Here is a 15410-nt window from a genome sequence, read left to right on the forward strand (position 1 = left end):
AGCTCAGAGGCTTCCATCTTCTTCCAGCCACTGCAGTACAAGTTGTTACTTTATCTGTTCTGACATGATTGCTCACAAGGGTGGTGTTTTTTACTAGGTAATCTCGGGCTGGTAATTGGCTTGGTTCCTCCTGAATCTCTCTGCAGATGAAAGAATTCTGACACCAGAGGACAACTACTTCACCTCCCTCGATCCTGCTGCAGCCCAAAATGCCCCTACCCAATGTGTCTTCTGGGAATGGTGCAAGGGAAGAATCAGGTGTCTGCTGCAGGACTTTACAGCATCAGAAATGATTGACAAGATCAGGGACATGGCTCAGTGGCAGAGGCATACTGCCCAGGGGGACATATGGAGTCAAATGTCCCTGGCCATTTAGTCACGTGGGGGTGGAAAATTGCCCCCACACCCCTCCCCCCCGGGTCTATACACTGACTTCAAGACCTGGTGCAAAAAAATGTCGTTTGGTCATGGGGTGGGGGGGGGGGCAGCTGCCCAAACTTAAGGGGGGGGCGTGGTGGTGGTGGAAAACTCAGAGTTTGCACCAGGCTATATTTTCCCTAGATACACCTCTGCTCAGTGGCAGAGCATCTGCTTGGCATGTAGAAGGTCTCAGGTTTTATCAGTGGCATCTTCAGATAAGAAGATCAAGTAGGAGGTGATGTGAAAGATGTCTACTTGACACCCAGGAGAGCCGCCACCCACCTGTGAAGATAATATTGATGGATCAAGGGTTTGATTCAGAATAAAGTAGCTTCATATGTACATGTGCATGCAACCTGTTATCTCATACGTTCTTCACAGGGGTGTTATGGGGCTTACCTTGTACTATCTTTATGGATTACCCTCCCCAACCTCCTTGGGGAGAAAAGTATACAAATAAAATCAAGAAATGGGGGGAAAAAACCCACTAATTTTGGCACTTTCTGAGGCAAAAATACTTGTGATTAAACAAATGAAAATAAAAACAACACACAACTATTAGATTGTTGTTAAACCGTTAGATTCAATGGTTAATGTACAAATGACACTTTACAATATTTATGCAACAGATTACATGTTCTTGCGGGATGGCCCAGAAATGGGTGATTTACTGTGGAAGGCAGCCTCATGGCTCAGAGACTGGTGCTTTCCTGATGGGGCAACTTGGCATTAGAACTCAAACTGCTTGCAGGTTCCTGATAACCATTCTTTCTGTCAAATCAACCCCAGATCTCTCAGATAACCAGGGATGATATAAAACCAAACAAGAACAAATCCTTCATGGCTATCTATGCTATGGCTATCTTTTTTAAAAAGGCATTTCAAAATCTGATCATAAGCACCCACAGAGAGTTTTATAAATGTGCAAATAACACCCACTACAAGCTATCTTTTCCCAACAATTGTAACATAGTAGAATGCATTTTTCTCAACTGATGCTGAACTTCATTAAACAATGCACTCATTTCAGATAATACGACTGGCACATTTTGACTCACCAGAAAAGAGCTTTTTAGGTAAGTCTGTTCAAGTTACTAGTCCCAGCCATTTCCTGCAATCCATGCGCTCTCATGGATTACTTGCTGGGAAGCAATTCTTCTTGCTTGCCAAGGAAATCTAGGCAAGTGGCAACCAATAAACCTGAAATAAATCTGTAAGCATCTCTGTTTCCATCTGTACTCATTAGGTAACAGTAAACGAGGGTCTGTAGAATCAGCTCTTTATGGCAAGATATTGAACAGCTATAAGTTCTGAATTTGTGCAAGCTGCTAATTTGAATGACCTTAATGTGCAGTCTCCAGAACAGAGAGATGGCCATTTTCTCAGATAATCAGAGGGTGTCTAGAAAAAGAAGATTCTGAGCAAGCCTAAATGTCAAAGAATTGGTATTGCACACAGGTGTATACATATGCCACAAGCAACCCTCCGCACAGTTGGGATGCTTTTGTGGAACTGATGCAGACCAGTTGCACAAAACAGCTGTCACAATGAACAAACAGCTGTCAGGCTACAAACAATAAATGAAACAGACAAGTGAAGAAAGGGCCACAAAGCATAACCACACATTGTATACCTTTTGGCAAACCTTCCTTGGCAGTGCATCGGTGCAGTATTGACATGCACATGCTACCGTGCCATTGTTCAGGGTCTTTACTGTGCTTCAAACCCTGCAAAAACTTATTGGGGTCAACAGAGGAACGAGACAAAGTATTCGCCGCTATCATACCACCTTGTTTGCTTAAAGGCTAATGTTGGAGCACCTTCAGAGAAAAGAGGTACCACAAAAGAGGAAAGTTCAGCTATGCCAAGTTTGTAATCAGCTCAGACATCATCAGATGCTTCCTCACATTCTTCATCGAGCATAATGCTTAGTTTCTTCGGGTCCGAGGAGCGGTGGGCTCGACTTTGCAAAAGTGACCTCAGGACCTGTATGACCCTATGGCAGAAGGTCTTTAGCCGTGTCACAAGGTCCTCATTGGCCATCAGGTACAGTAGAGGGTTGAGGCAACTGTTTATGCTGGCCAAGCCTCGAGTCACTTGGTAAGCGATATAGATGTTTTTTAAGGTCTGGGTACAAGATCCCTGGAGTTGCCACCTGCGAGACAGTAAGTTAAGGTTCCTGAAGATGTGATAGGGTAGGAAGCATACAGAGAAAAGCACCATCACCAAAATTGCCACTTTTATGCTCCTCCGCTTGAGGTTGGGATCCACGTTGGCATTCCTCCGAAGGACCACGACCACATGGCAGTAGCATCCAATGATGATGAGGAACGGGATGACAAATCCTGTCACAGTTATGGCCACAATATAGGGCACGTAGTCTTTCAAGTTCTCGTGACCCGTCGTGTCATGACACCGCATGCCCGTCTGATCCATTTTGCTGAAGATGAAGTCAGGAGAGATCTGAAAGATGACCCATCCCCAGACCAAGGTGCTGAGCAAGAAAGCAGGGCTGAGCGTCTGACATCTACCCAGCATCCTCAGTGGGTACACAATGCCCAGGTAACGATGCACACTGATGCAGGTCAGGAAGCCAATGCTGGCATAAAGGTTGAGGTGAAAGAGCGCCCGAGTCAGCCGGCACCACTCTTTGCCAAAGAGCCACAGACGGCCCTGGAGATAGTAGGACACCAAGAAGGGCAACGTGATCACATAAAACAAGTCGGCCATGCTGAGGTTGCACATCAGCACGCTGAGGGTGCTCCAGCTGCCCTTCCGAGAACTTGCACACAAGTTCCACAAGCCCAGCCCGTTCCCTAGAAGTCCCAGCAGGGTGACAACCAAGTAAACAGAGGGCAGGAACCACTCGGTGAAACCCGTGTTCACGGGACACACAATCTCGATGTCTGTGCCCCTGCTCAGGCTGGCGTTGGCTGGCCCACCAGCGGGCACCGTTCCCCCTTTGAGGTCCATGATTGAGGTGAGGTGGACAGGAGAAAGGGAATCCGGAGATCTGACGAAGGGGATCCTCCTGGGCTGTGCAATCAGGGAAAGGAGTAGCTACAGCGCAGGGAGCTCCAAGAGTGGGGGACTCAAGATTGCCAAAGGAAGATGTAGCAAAGGAGGCAGCACCGGCGGGCGCTGAAGGGCGGCCGGTCAGCACCTGGACAGAAGCACCGGAAGGGCCTGAGAGCCCGACTACAGCCGGAAAGGGGAGATCTGGGGGAGGGTTTCCTCGACGGGGTTAGCAGAGGACAGTTCCTCGAAGGGAAGGGCAAAAAGTCGTAAAGTGCACCCCACGGCCGAGGCGTCGAGTCTTCTTTCGCTCGCAGCTTCCAGCTCTCCCTCCTCTCCGGCGCTTTGGAGACGTGGCTCCTCCCGGGCTCGAACCCGCCGCCTTCCGACGTGCGGGTCTACATCAGCTGCCAGAACCGGTCGGTGGAAGCGGCTGCCCGACTGCGGCGGGGCTGCGGCGCGTCCGGACTTCAGGGCAGGGCGGGCGGGACGAGGCGGGACCCGACGGGGCGGGGAGGGGCCCGAGATCGAAAGGGAAAGGCGGCCCGCCAAAAGACACGGCCCGGGCAGGCGGGGGTCACCTGGCGCGGCGGGCGGGCGGGCGTGCGGGAGAGGCGGCGGAGGGGAGCCGGGCAGGCATCGCTCCGGCGGCGCCCCTGAGTTGACCCTGGAAGAGACCCGCTGCCTGCTGCCGTCCCTGGTCTTGGCGAAGCTGCACCCCTCAAGAGGGCTCTCGGGGCCACCATATCCCACCTGGAAGGCTGAACGCGTTTCTTCCCAAGCACCAGTCTCGCTTTTGCGGGACCAGAGGGGCTGAGTGGAGCCTTCATGCCAAATGATGCCCTTGTTGCAACGCTCTTTGCAGTTGGATTTCACTGTGTGAAATGTTTGCCCAGTTCCCTGGCAAACAGTTGTCAAAGTGGTTGTGGTGGGTTTTCTGAGCTGCGTGGCCGTGGTCTGGTGGATCTTGTTCCTAACGTTTCGCCTGCATCTGTGGCTGGCATCTTCAGAGGTGTATCACAGAGGGAAGTCTGTTACACACATGGCAATTGTCAATGTGCGTGGAAAGTAGATTGAAAGTGCATTAAAGTGTTGTGGGTTTTCCAGGTTGTATGGCCATGTTCCAGTAGCATTTTCTCCTGACGTTTCACCTGCATCTGTGGCTGGCATCTTCAGAGGATCTTCAGGAGAAAATGCTACTGGAACACGGCCATCCAACCTGGAAAACTCACAACACCCTAGTGATTCCGGCTGTGAAAGCCTTCAATGATACATTGAAAGTGCATTGTTGTTCAGCATGTGTGGAAGGGGAAGACTGTGCCGTAGGGTCGCTACCAACCCCTGGCAATCCGATCCACAGGGTGTTCCAGTCAAGTCAGGAGCAGAGGACCTTTGCTGTGTGGTCTTCTTCCATTCAGTAACTGTGGTCCTCTTTGGTGGCCTCCCTTCCAAGTACTCAGGGTGACAGACCCTACTTAGCTACTAAACTGTGCCATCCCATCCTAAACTGGCTAAAGGAAAGTCGGAGTGTGAGAAGAGGGCAAAGAAGTGCAGAGTGAAACAGGAAATACTGCAAAATTCAAATCTAAGCAGGAAAAACACAGAAGCCATTCACAAGTCATGCTCAGCCAGTTAACACCTGTATTGTGTGGGGAGAATGAGATTTTGCTAAAATAACAAACCATTACAGTGAGGTTAAGAACACAACTTTGGTTCTGCCTGGTGGGGGAAGGTACAGTGAAAACTAATAATCTTCATTCCATGCAATGTAAGCAGTGGCATAGTTGTTAAGAGCAAGTGAACTCTAATCTGGAGGAACGGGGTGTGATTCCCTGCTCTGCCGCTTGAGCTGTGGAGGCTTATCTGGGGAACCAGATTAGCTTATGCACTCCAACACATGCCAGCTGGGTGACCTTGGGCTAGTTATAGTTCTTCTGAGTTCTCTCAGCCCCACCTACCTCACAGGATGTTTGTTGTGATGGAGAAGGGAAAAAAGTTTGTAAGCCCCTTTGAGTCTCCTTACAGGAGAAAAAGGGGGAGATATAAATCCAACTCTTCTTCTTCTTAACATGTCAAAATCCTGCCAGCATGATGTAGTGGTTAAGAGTGGCGGACTCTAATCTCAAGGTCTGAATTTGATTTCCCACTCCTCCAAATGAGCAGCAGACTCTTATAGGGTGACCTAGATTTGTTTCCCTACTTATCCACATGAAGCCTGCTGGGTGACCTTGGGCTAGTTACAGTTTTCACAGAACTCTCTCAGCCCCACCTACCTCACAAGGTGTCTGTTATGGGGAGAGGAAGAGAAGGCGTTTGTAACCTGATTTGCGGCTCCTTAAAGGTTAAGAAAAGAGGTGTAAAAAACCCAGTTCTTCTTCTAAGAAGCAAAGAAATTGAGCACCTTATTCACTCTTGATTTAGCAGAGTCTACAGTCTGCCCAGCAAGTACATTTATACACTTCCTTCCACTGAGGGGTTTAGGGAGGTGTCCTTGGTTCTTCTGTCCCCATTTTATACTCAAGTCAACCATGTGAAGATTACGCTGAAGGTATGTTGGCAACACTAACTTCATCAGATGTATGAAGTTCCACTAAAATAGTTGGTAGATTGATATATGTAGATGGGTTAAGAGAAAATGGAGAACAACCAAGGTAAGGAAAGCTGAAAAAGAAACATGGCCAGTGATGCACATAGGGGCAAAAAATCCAAACTTCACTTACACGCCTTCCTGGGATAAGAAATTGCTGATGCACCATTGCTGGTCGTGCTAAACCATGGGAAAGTGTTATTGTGTGGAAGAACAGGAGGGAAGGGTAATTCCAGCTGGGTAGCCAGGTTAGTTTGTAGCAGCATAGCACTGGCAGGGGCTGATAGAAACCTTAGTCCATGAACATCTGGAGGGCCAGAGCTGGGCACCCCTGCTTTAGAGACTAATACATTAAAAAAAATTAAAACTGCAACAATCCGCATTGTTTTATTGTTTAATTTAAAAAATTAAAACTGCAAACTGCAACAATAGTGCTCTAGACTCTTATAAAAATGTATTCCAGCATAATTTTCATGAGCCAGAGCTCGCTTCCTCTCATGCATTGTAATGTATCTGTATTAAAGTCTGCAAACAACCGGGAAGTAGGAGGAAATGCTCTTTGGATTACAAAAAGCCTTCTTTCTCCCTCCTTGCATTTGTGAAGGTCTCAAAAAGAACACTTTAAAAAGGGGCAATCAAGACGATTAGGGGGTTGAAGAACCTTTCTATGAGGAAAGGCTGAAGAATCTTGGACTTTTCAGTTTAGAAAATTAATGACGAGGAGGGGACATGGTAGAGGTTTATACAATAATTTCTTGGAGTGGACAGAGTTGACAAACATAAATTTTTCTCCCTCTCCCAAAATAATCAAACTCAAGAGTATCCAATTAAGCTGATGGCAGTGAATGTAGGAGGGGCAAAAGGGAACGCTTCTTTACACACTGAGTGGTTAAAATGTGGAAATTGCTGCCAGAGGATGGAGTGATGAACACAGGCATAGACAAACTTAAAAGGGGATTAGACAGATTCATGGAGGATACATCTTTCAGAGCCTACTAGCCATGGTGACTATAGGAAATGGCCATATTCAGAGGCAGTTATCGTCTGAATATTAGTACTAGGAGGCAGCACCAGAGGAAGGCCTTGGCCTCTATGCTCTATTGTTGGACCTCCAGAGGAACTGGTTGGCCACTGTGTGAGACAGGATGGTAAACTAGATGGGACACTGGTTTGATATGGTTTGACTCTTCATCTGTTCTACAGGCCCCCCTCCTTCAATAAAATTGGTTAGGGAAAAGGTTTGTAAGTGATGTTTCTTCTGAGCAGGATCTCAGACCAGTTCACAACATTCTTCTGTCTTCATTTTATCCTCACAATAATCCTTTGAGATAGATGAGGGAGAGAGTGTATGACAGGCCCAAGATCAATATGATGTACAGGAGAAAAACAGGCTGAGTGAAATACTGGAATGGGATAAAAAATCTGAGGGGAATTTAACTATCAACAACACCTGGACAAACAGGGCAGTGGGTTTTAGAGAGAGAAAGGATAGGAGGAACCCTAGACTAAGAAGGGAGTCCAGTAGAAATTGTGATTGGTTTTGACAGGCAGAGTTTTGGGTGCTGTTCACAGATGAAAACAATGAACATTGAAAAAGAAGAACAAAAGGAGGAGAAGTTTGGATTTATACCCCCCTTTCTCTCCTATAAGAAGACTCAAAGGGGCTTGCAAACTCCTTTCTCTTCATCTCCCCAAAACAGACACCTTGTGAGGTAGGTGGGGCTAAGAGAGTTCTCAGAGAACTGTGGCTAGCCCAAGGTCACCCAGCAGGCTTCATATGGAGGAGTGGGGAATAAAACCTGGTTCTACAGATTAGAGTCCACCTGCTCCTAGCCACTACACCACTCTGGCTCAAGCTATCTAGTTATTGCATTTAAAGCAGAACTGCTGAAAGGACAAACATTGTAACTTTTAAATATAATGCACTCACCTACCCAAACAGTTCTGGTAGCTGGCTGGGGCAAAAAGTCATTGCAGGGCTTAATTACCAACTAAATAAACTAATTTGTTTTGTTGCATGTCACTCATGAGTTATCCTAAACCCCAAAACCCCACTATACATTCTGTAGGATCCACGACAAGGGGTTCTGGTTTCAAACTTGATGTGCTTTCTGGTACACGATTATGGAATCCTGAATAGATATAACATAGACAGGCTAAATAACAGAAATCCACTCTATCTTGTATAAAAACACAAGGAGATTGAGGAAGGATAGGTGGGGTGCAACTCTCCAGCCTGAGGGATTTGGTGTGTGTGTGTGTGTGTGTGTGTGCGTGCGTGCGTGCGTGCGTGCGTGCGCGTGCCTTGAGAGAATGTTGTGGCTAAGTAACTCCTGCCTATCTGTATACTAGCTCATTCTGGCATACAAGAGTACCAAAAGAGGAAATGGTATGATTATGCCAGTCTCAAGGATTGTCAAAATATTGCTGCATGTCACAATCCCTTCCTTAGAAGATAATTGGCCTCTCAAACGTAACCAAATATAGTAGTTGTGGGTTTCTTTAAATCTCTACTTCTCCAGAATTCAGGCTTGTCATGTTCTCTGCTTTAGTACGTAGGTCTCAGTTCTGTCATGACCCTGGTTTGTCAGAGATTGCAGCCTATCTGGATCTCCTTCCTGGAACTCTGTCTGCCTTGACATAATAAAACATGACAGATAGTTTGCAGGAAGCCCTGCTTGTCAGATTCTAGCACCAGTACTTCAGCTAATTCTAGGCTTTTAGAGCAGAAAAAATAAATAGCATTCTTTACTGCTGGTCCTATTTGATTTAGGGGAGTGTTTTGTTTTCCTGCCTGAAGCCTGATCCAAATGTAGAAAAGTATGACCACTGGGTTGTTGTTTTTAAACCTTTCTTGTCAGTCAGGTCAGTTCTGTTATTTTGTTAGCCCTGAGCAAGTGAGCCTTCCTTCTCCTTTTCGCAGTGGGCTTTCTTTCTTTATGCACACATGGGTCATGCATGAAGAGCCAGAATTGTGTAGTCATTAAGGTATTGGGATATGATCTGGGAAACCCCAGATCACCCCCCCTTTCTGCCATGGAAGTTTGCTGGATGACCTTGGGACAGTCACCTAACCTACTTCACAGGGTTGAAAGGATAAAACGAAAGAGCAGATCTTCTTGGTGGAATGATAGGAAAATAATGGATAAATAAATAAATACATGCACATGCACAGACTCTTGGGGTCTGGTCTTGGGAGGCAATCGGATAGTTACCACCACAAAGCTGGTCTGGGGAGCTAGGCTGGCTGACCCCATTGGCTGAACCCACCTGATGGTACCTGGTTGGGTTTCATGTACATCTCCTGTTGTCTGAACAACCATCGGGGAGATTGGCTGCCGGCTGCCTCCACTTACTGACAGCTGATGTCAGGTTTGCTTGTCACTATCTATTTTTTACATGTTTGGTTGTTCTAGACTCCAGGACACCCATCACAATCTTATGAGTCAGATGTATAGGTTTTCAGAAATTTCTACAAGCATGCATTTGCTCCCTAGAGCACTGTCTCCATCTAATAAGAGGGTTGATCCAATACATTTTTGTGCTTGTAAAAAAGGGAGGAAGGAAACCCTCCAGCAACCCAAAAGGCTATGCTGGGGAGTCGGGCAACTGCACAGACAGCAGGGACGTGAAACTAAGGCTGTAATGAGGAGGGGAATGGTGTGAAAAGCTGAAGCTTGGATCCAACACAATACTTGGGAAAGCATAACAGCTGGTTTTCAAAAAACCTTATTGTTCATATTTCTCTTGCGAAATAAACCATGCTGGGATGAACTTCTAGCCACCATATGGGTTATATCAAATTATTGCACGTCTGGATTTGTTACCTGGAACGTTACTGGTTTCCCTGCCCAGGTGTAGTAAAATAAGACGTACACTAGCTTCTTCTCCTTTCCAGGGCTAGTTCAACTTAGTGTGTAGATCTGCTTCTCTTGGGGATTGGCAGAGATTGTTGATGTTTCCTTCTTTTCTGGGCTTTTCCACATTCTCTCTTTGTCTCAAAAGTTCCTGTTTCGTCCATGTTTTAAAATTTCCGCAGGCGTGTTGCTCCCTCTAGTGGTCCATTTGGTACCACACTCAATTTTATTAGGAGCAAAAAGCTGCTGTGGAATTCAGCAGCAAAATAAGCTAGATTTAATCTTCTGCTATATTGAATCAACCACTAGAGGGAGTAAAACACTTGCAGAACTTTAAAAAAACACACTGAAGAAACAGGAACTTAGAGATGAACAGAAAGAGTCTGCAGAAAAGGTCTGTGTGGAATATTGTCTCTGCCCTTGGAGAGACATACTTAACATTGACCTTTTCTACACACTCATGTCTGATTTTTTTTTTAGCTATCAGTCCACAAGCATTGGAATTGGTTTGGGTATGGTGGTTCTGCAGGTTTGCCATCCCTGTATACTTTTACAATTGTAGAGTTGTTTTTTCTTCCACATGTACCTTAAATAATGAGGATTTTCAAGGGAAGGTGGTGCTGTCGGTGTTGTCATTAGTACCCTCTTATATGTTTAAAAATAGCCCCAAAATATTGTTATATTGCTGTAGTTTTGTAATGACAGTATAAGCAGGTTCTCTAAATTTCCAACTTTCATTCTCCCCTCCCCCAAAGTAAGTGTCTAGCTCCTTCCGTCATGGAGACATAAAGGGAAAGGCATGTCTCGGTGAGAGAAGGAGATAGAGATTTCTTTTTTGAAATGGAAAATGCAGTATCACGAGCCAGTCCCTGGACACTGAGGACTCCGCTGCAGAGCCTGAAAACACGGTGGAGCTGTACCTGGCTCCTCACAAGAAGGTGCAGGCAGCAGAGCCAGCTCCAAGCCCTTCCCTGCAAGCCAAGGCACAGCCTGACACTGTGCAGCTGGGAGAGCCCTCAGGAATCTCTGAAAAGCCAAGCAATGAGCCAGCTGCACAAAGGAGACAGAGTCAGAGGCTACAGTTACAGTTACAGGGTAAAAGGAAAAGTGCTTGCATTGCTGCTAGGCTCTGTGAATGGAGGGATCTGCATCTGAGGAGGGCTGAGTCCTTGCAGGATCACAGCCTCAGTAACTAGAACTCCCTAAATACACCCTGCTTTGGGCTTGGCTCTGCCTGGGTGTAACAAGTGTATTTCCTGGTAAGCTCCACGTGCTTGCTCTCCCTCAGACCTATGGCTGCCTCTCACCCAGCCAGCCAGCCTGCCTGATCTGCCTGTGCCTTGAATTTGGATTGCCTTGACCATGCCTGTGTCTGCTGCATGCCCTGAACCTAGACTGCCTTGACCACAGGGGTGGAGTGAGGGGAACTGTGCCCAGGGCACGCCCCCACCCAGCTCCCGCACAGGCGTGCGCCCAGGGCATTGCACCCCACCCCGTTGGCACTATGCTTGACTATGCCTGTGTCTGCCCTGACTCTGGACTGATTTTGACTATGCATTTGCCTACTGCCTGCCCTGACTATAGACTGGTTGACCACACCTCAAATGCTGCCTGCCATGACTCTCACACAGTAGCTCCTAGCTGCCTTCCGCACACTCAGAATTAAGAGAACCCTTTTAAACTATAATTGCAACATGACATTGGTATATCACTATTTTAGGGCCTTTTTAAAAAAAACCTGAAACCATTCCACCTCAGGGTGGAGGAGGGGAGGAGAAGGAGTGGTATGACAATGGTGACAGTCCTCTAATCTAAATGTGGGATGGAGGTGGGTGGGATAAAGAAAATGCTAGAAACGTTACACATGAGGGAAAGGCTGACTCAAAATCAGCTTCCAGGAAAAGGTCGGGGTGAAGGTGGCTTCAGAAGAGCAAGCGGGGGGAAATGGGGAATAACTGAAATTTTAAAAGGGACAATTAAAGATACAAAAACCCATTAAGAAACCAAGAAACACATTTGAGCAGTATGGGGCAAAAAAAAAGCACATGGTGGCGAACCTATGGCACTCCAGATGTTCATGGACTACAATTCCCACAGCCCCTGCCAGCATGGCCAATTGTCCATGCTGGCAGGGGCTGATGGGAATTGTAGTTTATTAACATCTGGAGTGCCGTAAGTTCGCCACCACTAGGCTAACATAGATGTTAGATTTCAGTGTATCTTTACACTGTGGTTAGTTGCTTGGAGCATAAATGGATGGTTGGTTTGTTCCAATTCCTGCTTGTTAAGTTCTTCTACCTGGTCATTGGCTCCACCTGCAGTTCATAGGTAATAAAGCTCCATAGGCCTTCACGCTATGGGGGTTCAAGTGTCCAACTAGGATTTGGGAGAGCCAGATTTATTTCTTTTTTAAAAAAAATATTACTTCCTTTAAGCCTGTATTATGTATTTACTTTGTTTATAGTCTGCCTATAAGTCTGCCTGGAGACTCAGGGCGGATTATACAGGATAAGTCAGCACAATTAATAGGATGAGGCCTCTAATAAGCAAACACTGCAGCAATCTAAGGCAAGTCAGGCATTAAACAGTGCAGCAACTGGCCCAAGATAACCCAGCAAGCTTCCTTGACAGTGTCAGGATCCAAAACTGGCTCTCCCACAGCCTAGTCTAACTATTATATTATTATTGAATCTGAAATCAAGGTGGCTTACAGGCCTGGAGAAAAACAGCCCATTCTTTTTATAGAGGCATCGTATGTGAAACTTTTCATGGCAAGAAGGCAAACAATATCACCTAATAAATCACAGTCCATTAAACCTCTACTAAGATCAAATAGAGGAGCACAGAACAATGCACTAAACTCCTTGGAAGAAGGGCAGATTAAAAATATACTAAATGTAATCAAGGAATAAATAGCCTGATGTCATGCAAAGCTGAAAGTAATGCCACATGAGCAGTACACAGTACATGTCCAAAAATGGCCACATCTCAGTCTGTAGAAGTCCTTGAAATGGATTGTTCTAGATGCAGCAGCCACAGAAGATCTTAGGCTAGCTGAAGGACAGGCCCCAAGATAGAAGAGTGTGGTAGCCTATATGGTGTGGGTGTGCATCTACACTAAAATCAGACTTTAGAAGTGAAAGATCTTATCTCTTTACACACATCCCTAGTACATTTTTATTCTATCCTGCTTCCAAGGAGCCCAGACTGTTGTGAGAGTGTGATAAATGAGAAATGTGTTTTCTACTAGGAATGGTCGTGGTAGAACGTGCTGTCAAGTCACAGGTGACTTATGGTGACCCCCACAGGGTTTTCAAGGCAAGATGTTCAGAGGTAATTTGCCATTTCTCACCTCTGTGTGGGCTGAGAAAGTTCTGAGAGAACTGTGACTGCCCCAGGGTCACCTTTCATGTGGAGGAATACGGAATTGAACCCGATTCTCCAGATTAGAGTCCACCACTCTTAACCACTATACCATGCTGGCTCCTGATTCTATATTAGAACATATAATTTGCTGGTTGAGATTAAGGGTCTGTCCAGACCAGCATTCTGTTTCCATCGGTAACCAATCAGATGCCTAGGAGGCAAGGCATGCAGATGCTGGCCATTACCAGTAAGTCTGCAGCATCTGGTGGTCACAGATATACTGACCCTGAATATGGGTATTCCATTTTACTATGATTGCCAGTACTTACTGAGAAACTTGTCAATCACTAAAATGCAATTAATTATTCTATAGCAGTAGTTCCCATCTCTTTCTCACTCAACTCACCCATCTCCCTAAAATTGTACCCCCACATTAGCAAACCCATTTGCGTAATTTTTTTACGTACTCCCAAACATTCTGGTGTGCACCCCATTCTGGTGTACACGTACCCCAGATTGGGAACCACTGTTCTATATGAACACATACAGGACTATAAGCAACTGAAATGGAAACAAATCAAATTGGATGATGCATAAAACATGCTGAGTTACCTTGGACTGGTCACCCTCTCTGTCAGCCTAGCTTACCTCACAGAGTGATGTGTTGATAAAATGAATGAGATGGAAATGATCTCATAAGCCAGTTGGGTTTCCCACTGGGGGAAAAGACAGTAAGTATAAATAATTAGACAAACAAATATAGTTTAAGATGCGACAACTGATTGCCTTTCAAAAGGAGGATATAAATTATTTAGTACAGAAGAAAAACATTCTCTCCCTAAGATGGCCAGCTTTCCATTGTCAAAGGCTTTCAACTGGCTGTTGTGGGTTTTCTGGGCTGTGTGGCCTTGGTCCAATAATTTTTGTCTTTAACGTTTCACCTGCATATATGGCTGGCATCTTTAGAGACATGTCACAGTAAGATGTGTTTCTTTCTGTGGAGGAGAGAAACACATCTTACCATGACATGCCTTGGAACAGCCATTCTCAACCAGGGTACCGTGGTACCCTGGGGTACCATGAGCATGTCCCAGGGGTACCGCGGCAACACTACCGACCCCCCCTCATTTTTGTGGTGTCTCCCACCGGTGCCAGCAAGGACATGGAGCTGGCCCATGGGGCAGGGCCTACCACAAGGTCAGCAGCCACCACCACCCCCAGTGCTACCCTTCACCCTGGGAGGGGAAGGTGGAGGGTGTGGCAAGCAGGGCCAGTGGGAGGGGAAATTGAAGGGTGGCGGCAGGGATACCATGAGATATGAAGAGTGAGGTCAAGGGTACCCTGACCTCGAAAAGGTTGGGAAACACTGCCTTGGAAGATGCCAGCCACACATGCAGGAGAAATGTTAGGAGCAAAAACTACCAGACCAAGGCCAGGCAGTCGGGAAAATCCACAACAGCCAATGGCTAGCTTTCTTCTGGTAGGGCTGTGTATTTTGCAGGCAAGTATTTGACAGGTCAGTCTCTCAGTTCGTATGTTGAGATTCTCTTTTGCAGGCATTCATCAAATCCCAGGGTTCCTGCAGAGGACCCAGTGGTGGCAATCCTCTTTCTGGCTGTCATTTGTTAAAGACCAGCACTTGATGGAAGAGATGTGGGGGACATGTGACTGCTCATTAACGAATTAAGTAAGTTTCTATCTCCATCCGAATCCATTTTGCCTTTAGTCCTCTCTCCACCCTGATAGCAGAAATGTTTTGCAGAGGAATGAGGGCCGCAGCCTCAGGTATGGCTTATTGTTACACAGCAGCCTGAGGGTCCACAAGGTTGCACATGACAGTACTTGCTGTGCAATGGGACACCCCTCCTGTTTTCATTCTTCCCCTGACAAAATGTCAGCACAAGCTGTCCTGTAGGTTCAGGTGACCTGAGGAAGGGTCACAAACACTGTTGAGCCAAAGAGGCTGTGTGTTCCTGTCAGCATCGTTTCATGAGTTGCTTTGCTGCTTTTTGCTTTCCTCTGCTTATCCAAACATGCTCTGCACACCATCTCCAGATGTGGCCAGATTCCTGGAGCCTGTTTATATGATCGCGAGAAGCACCTTTTCTCTGTTTGGAGAACACTGGAACACAAGCTCCCCCGCTATAGAATCTAAAGTTTAGATT

The 15410-nt window shown here is 46.3% G+C and overlaps 1 protein-coding gene across 1 annotated transcript; it reads right to left on the minus strand.

Moving 5' to 3' along the window:
• Nucleotides 1-1030: 1030 nt before the first annotated feature.
• Nucleotides 1031-3512, minus strand: LOC125433630 (P2Y purinoceptor 1-like). The gene has a single exon (XM_048498312.1). It carries the CDS (start codon nucleotides 3391-3393, stop codon nucleotides 2302-2304), a length of 1092 nt encoding a protein of 363 aa, XP_048354269.1. The 5' UTR covers nucleotides 3394-3512; the 3' UTR covers nucleotides 1031-2301.
• Nucleotides 3513-15410: the final 11898 nt, after the last annotated feature.

Source organism: Sphaerodactylus townsendi, linkage group LG05, assembly GCF_021028975.2.
Source record: "Sphaerodactylus townsendi isolate TG3544 linkage group LG05, MPM_Stown_v2.3, whole genome shotgun sequence".
NCBI lineage: Eukaryota > Metazoa > Chordata > Lepidosauria > Squamata > Sphaerodactylidae > Sphaerodactylus > Sphaerodactylus townsendi.

Bases quoted from the DNA above. Each gene is read 5' to 3' on its own strand.
- LOC125433630 (XM_048498312.1), bottom strand. From the start codon at position 3,393: ATGGACCTCAAAGGGGGAACGGTGCCCGCTGGTGGGCCAGCCAACGCC.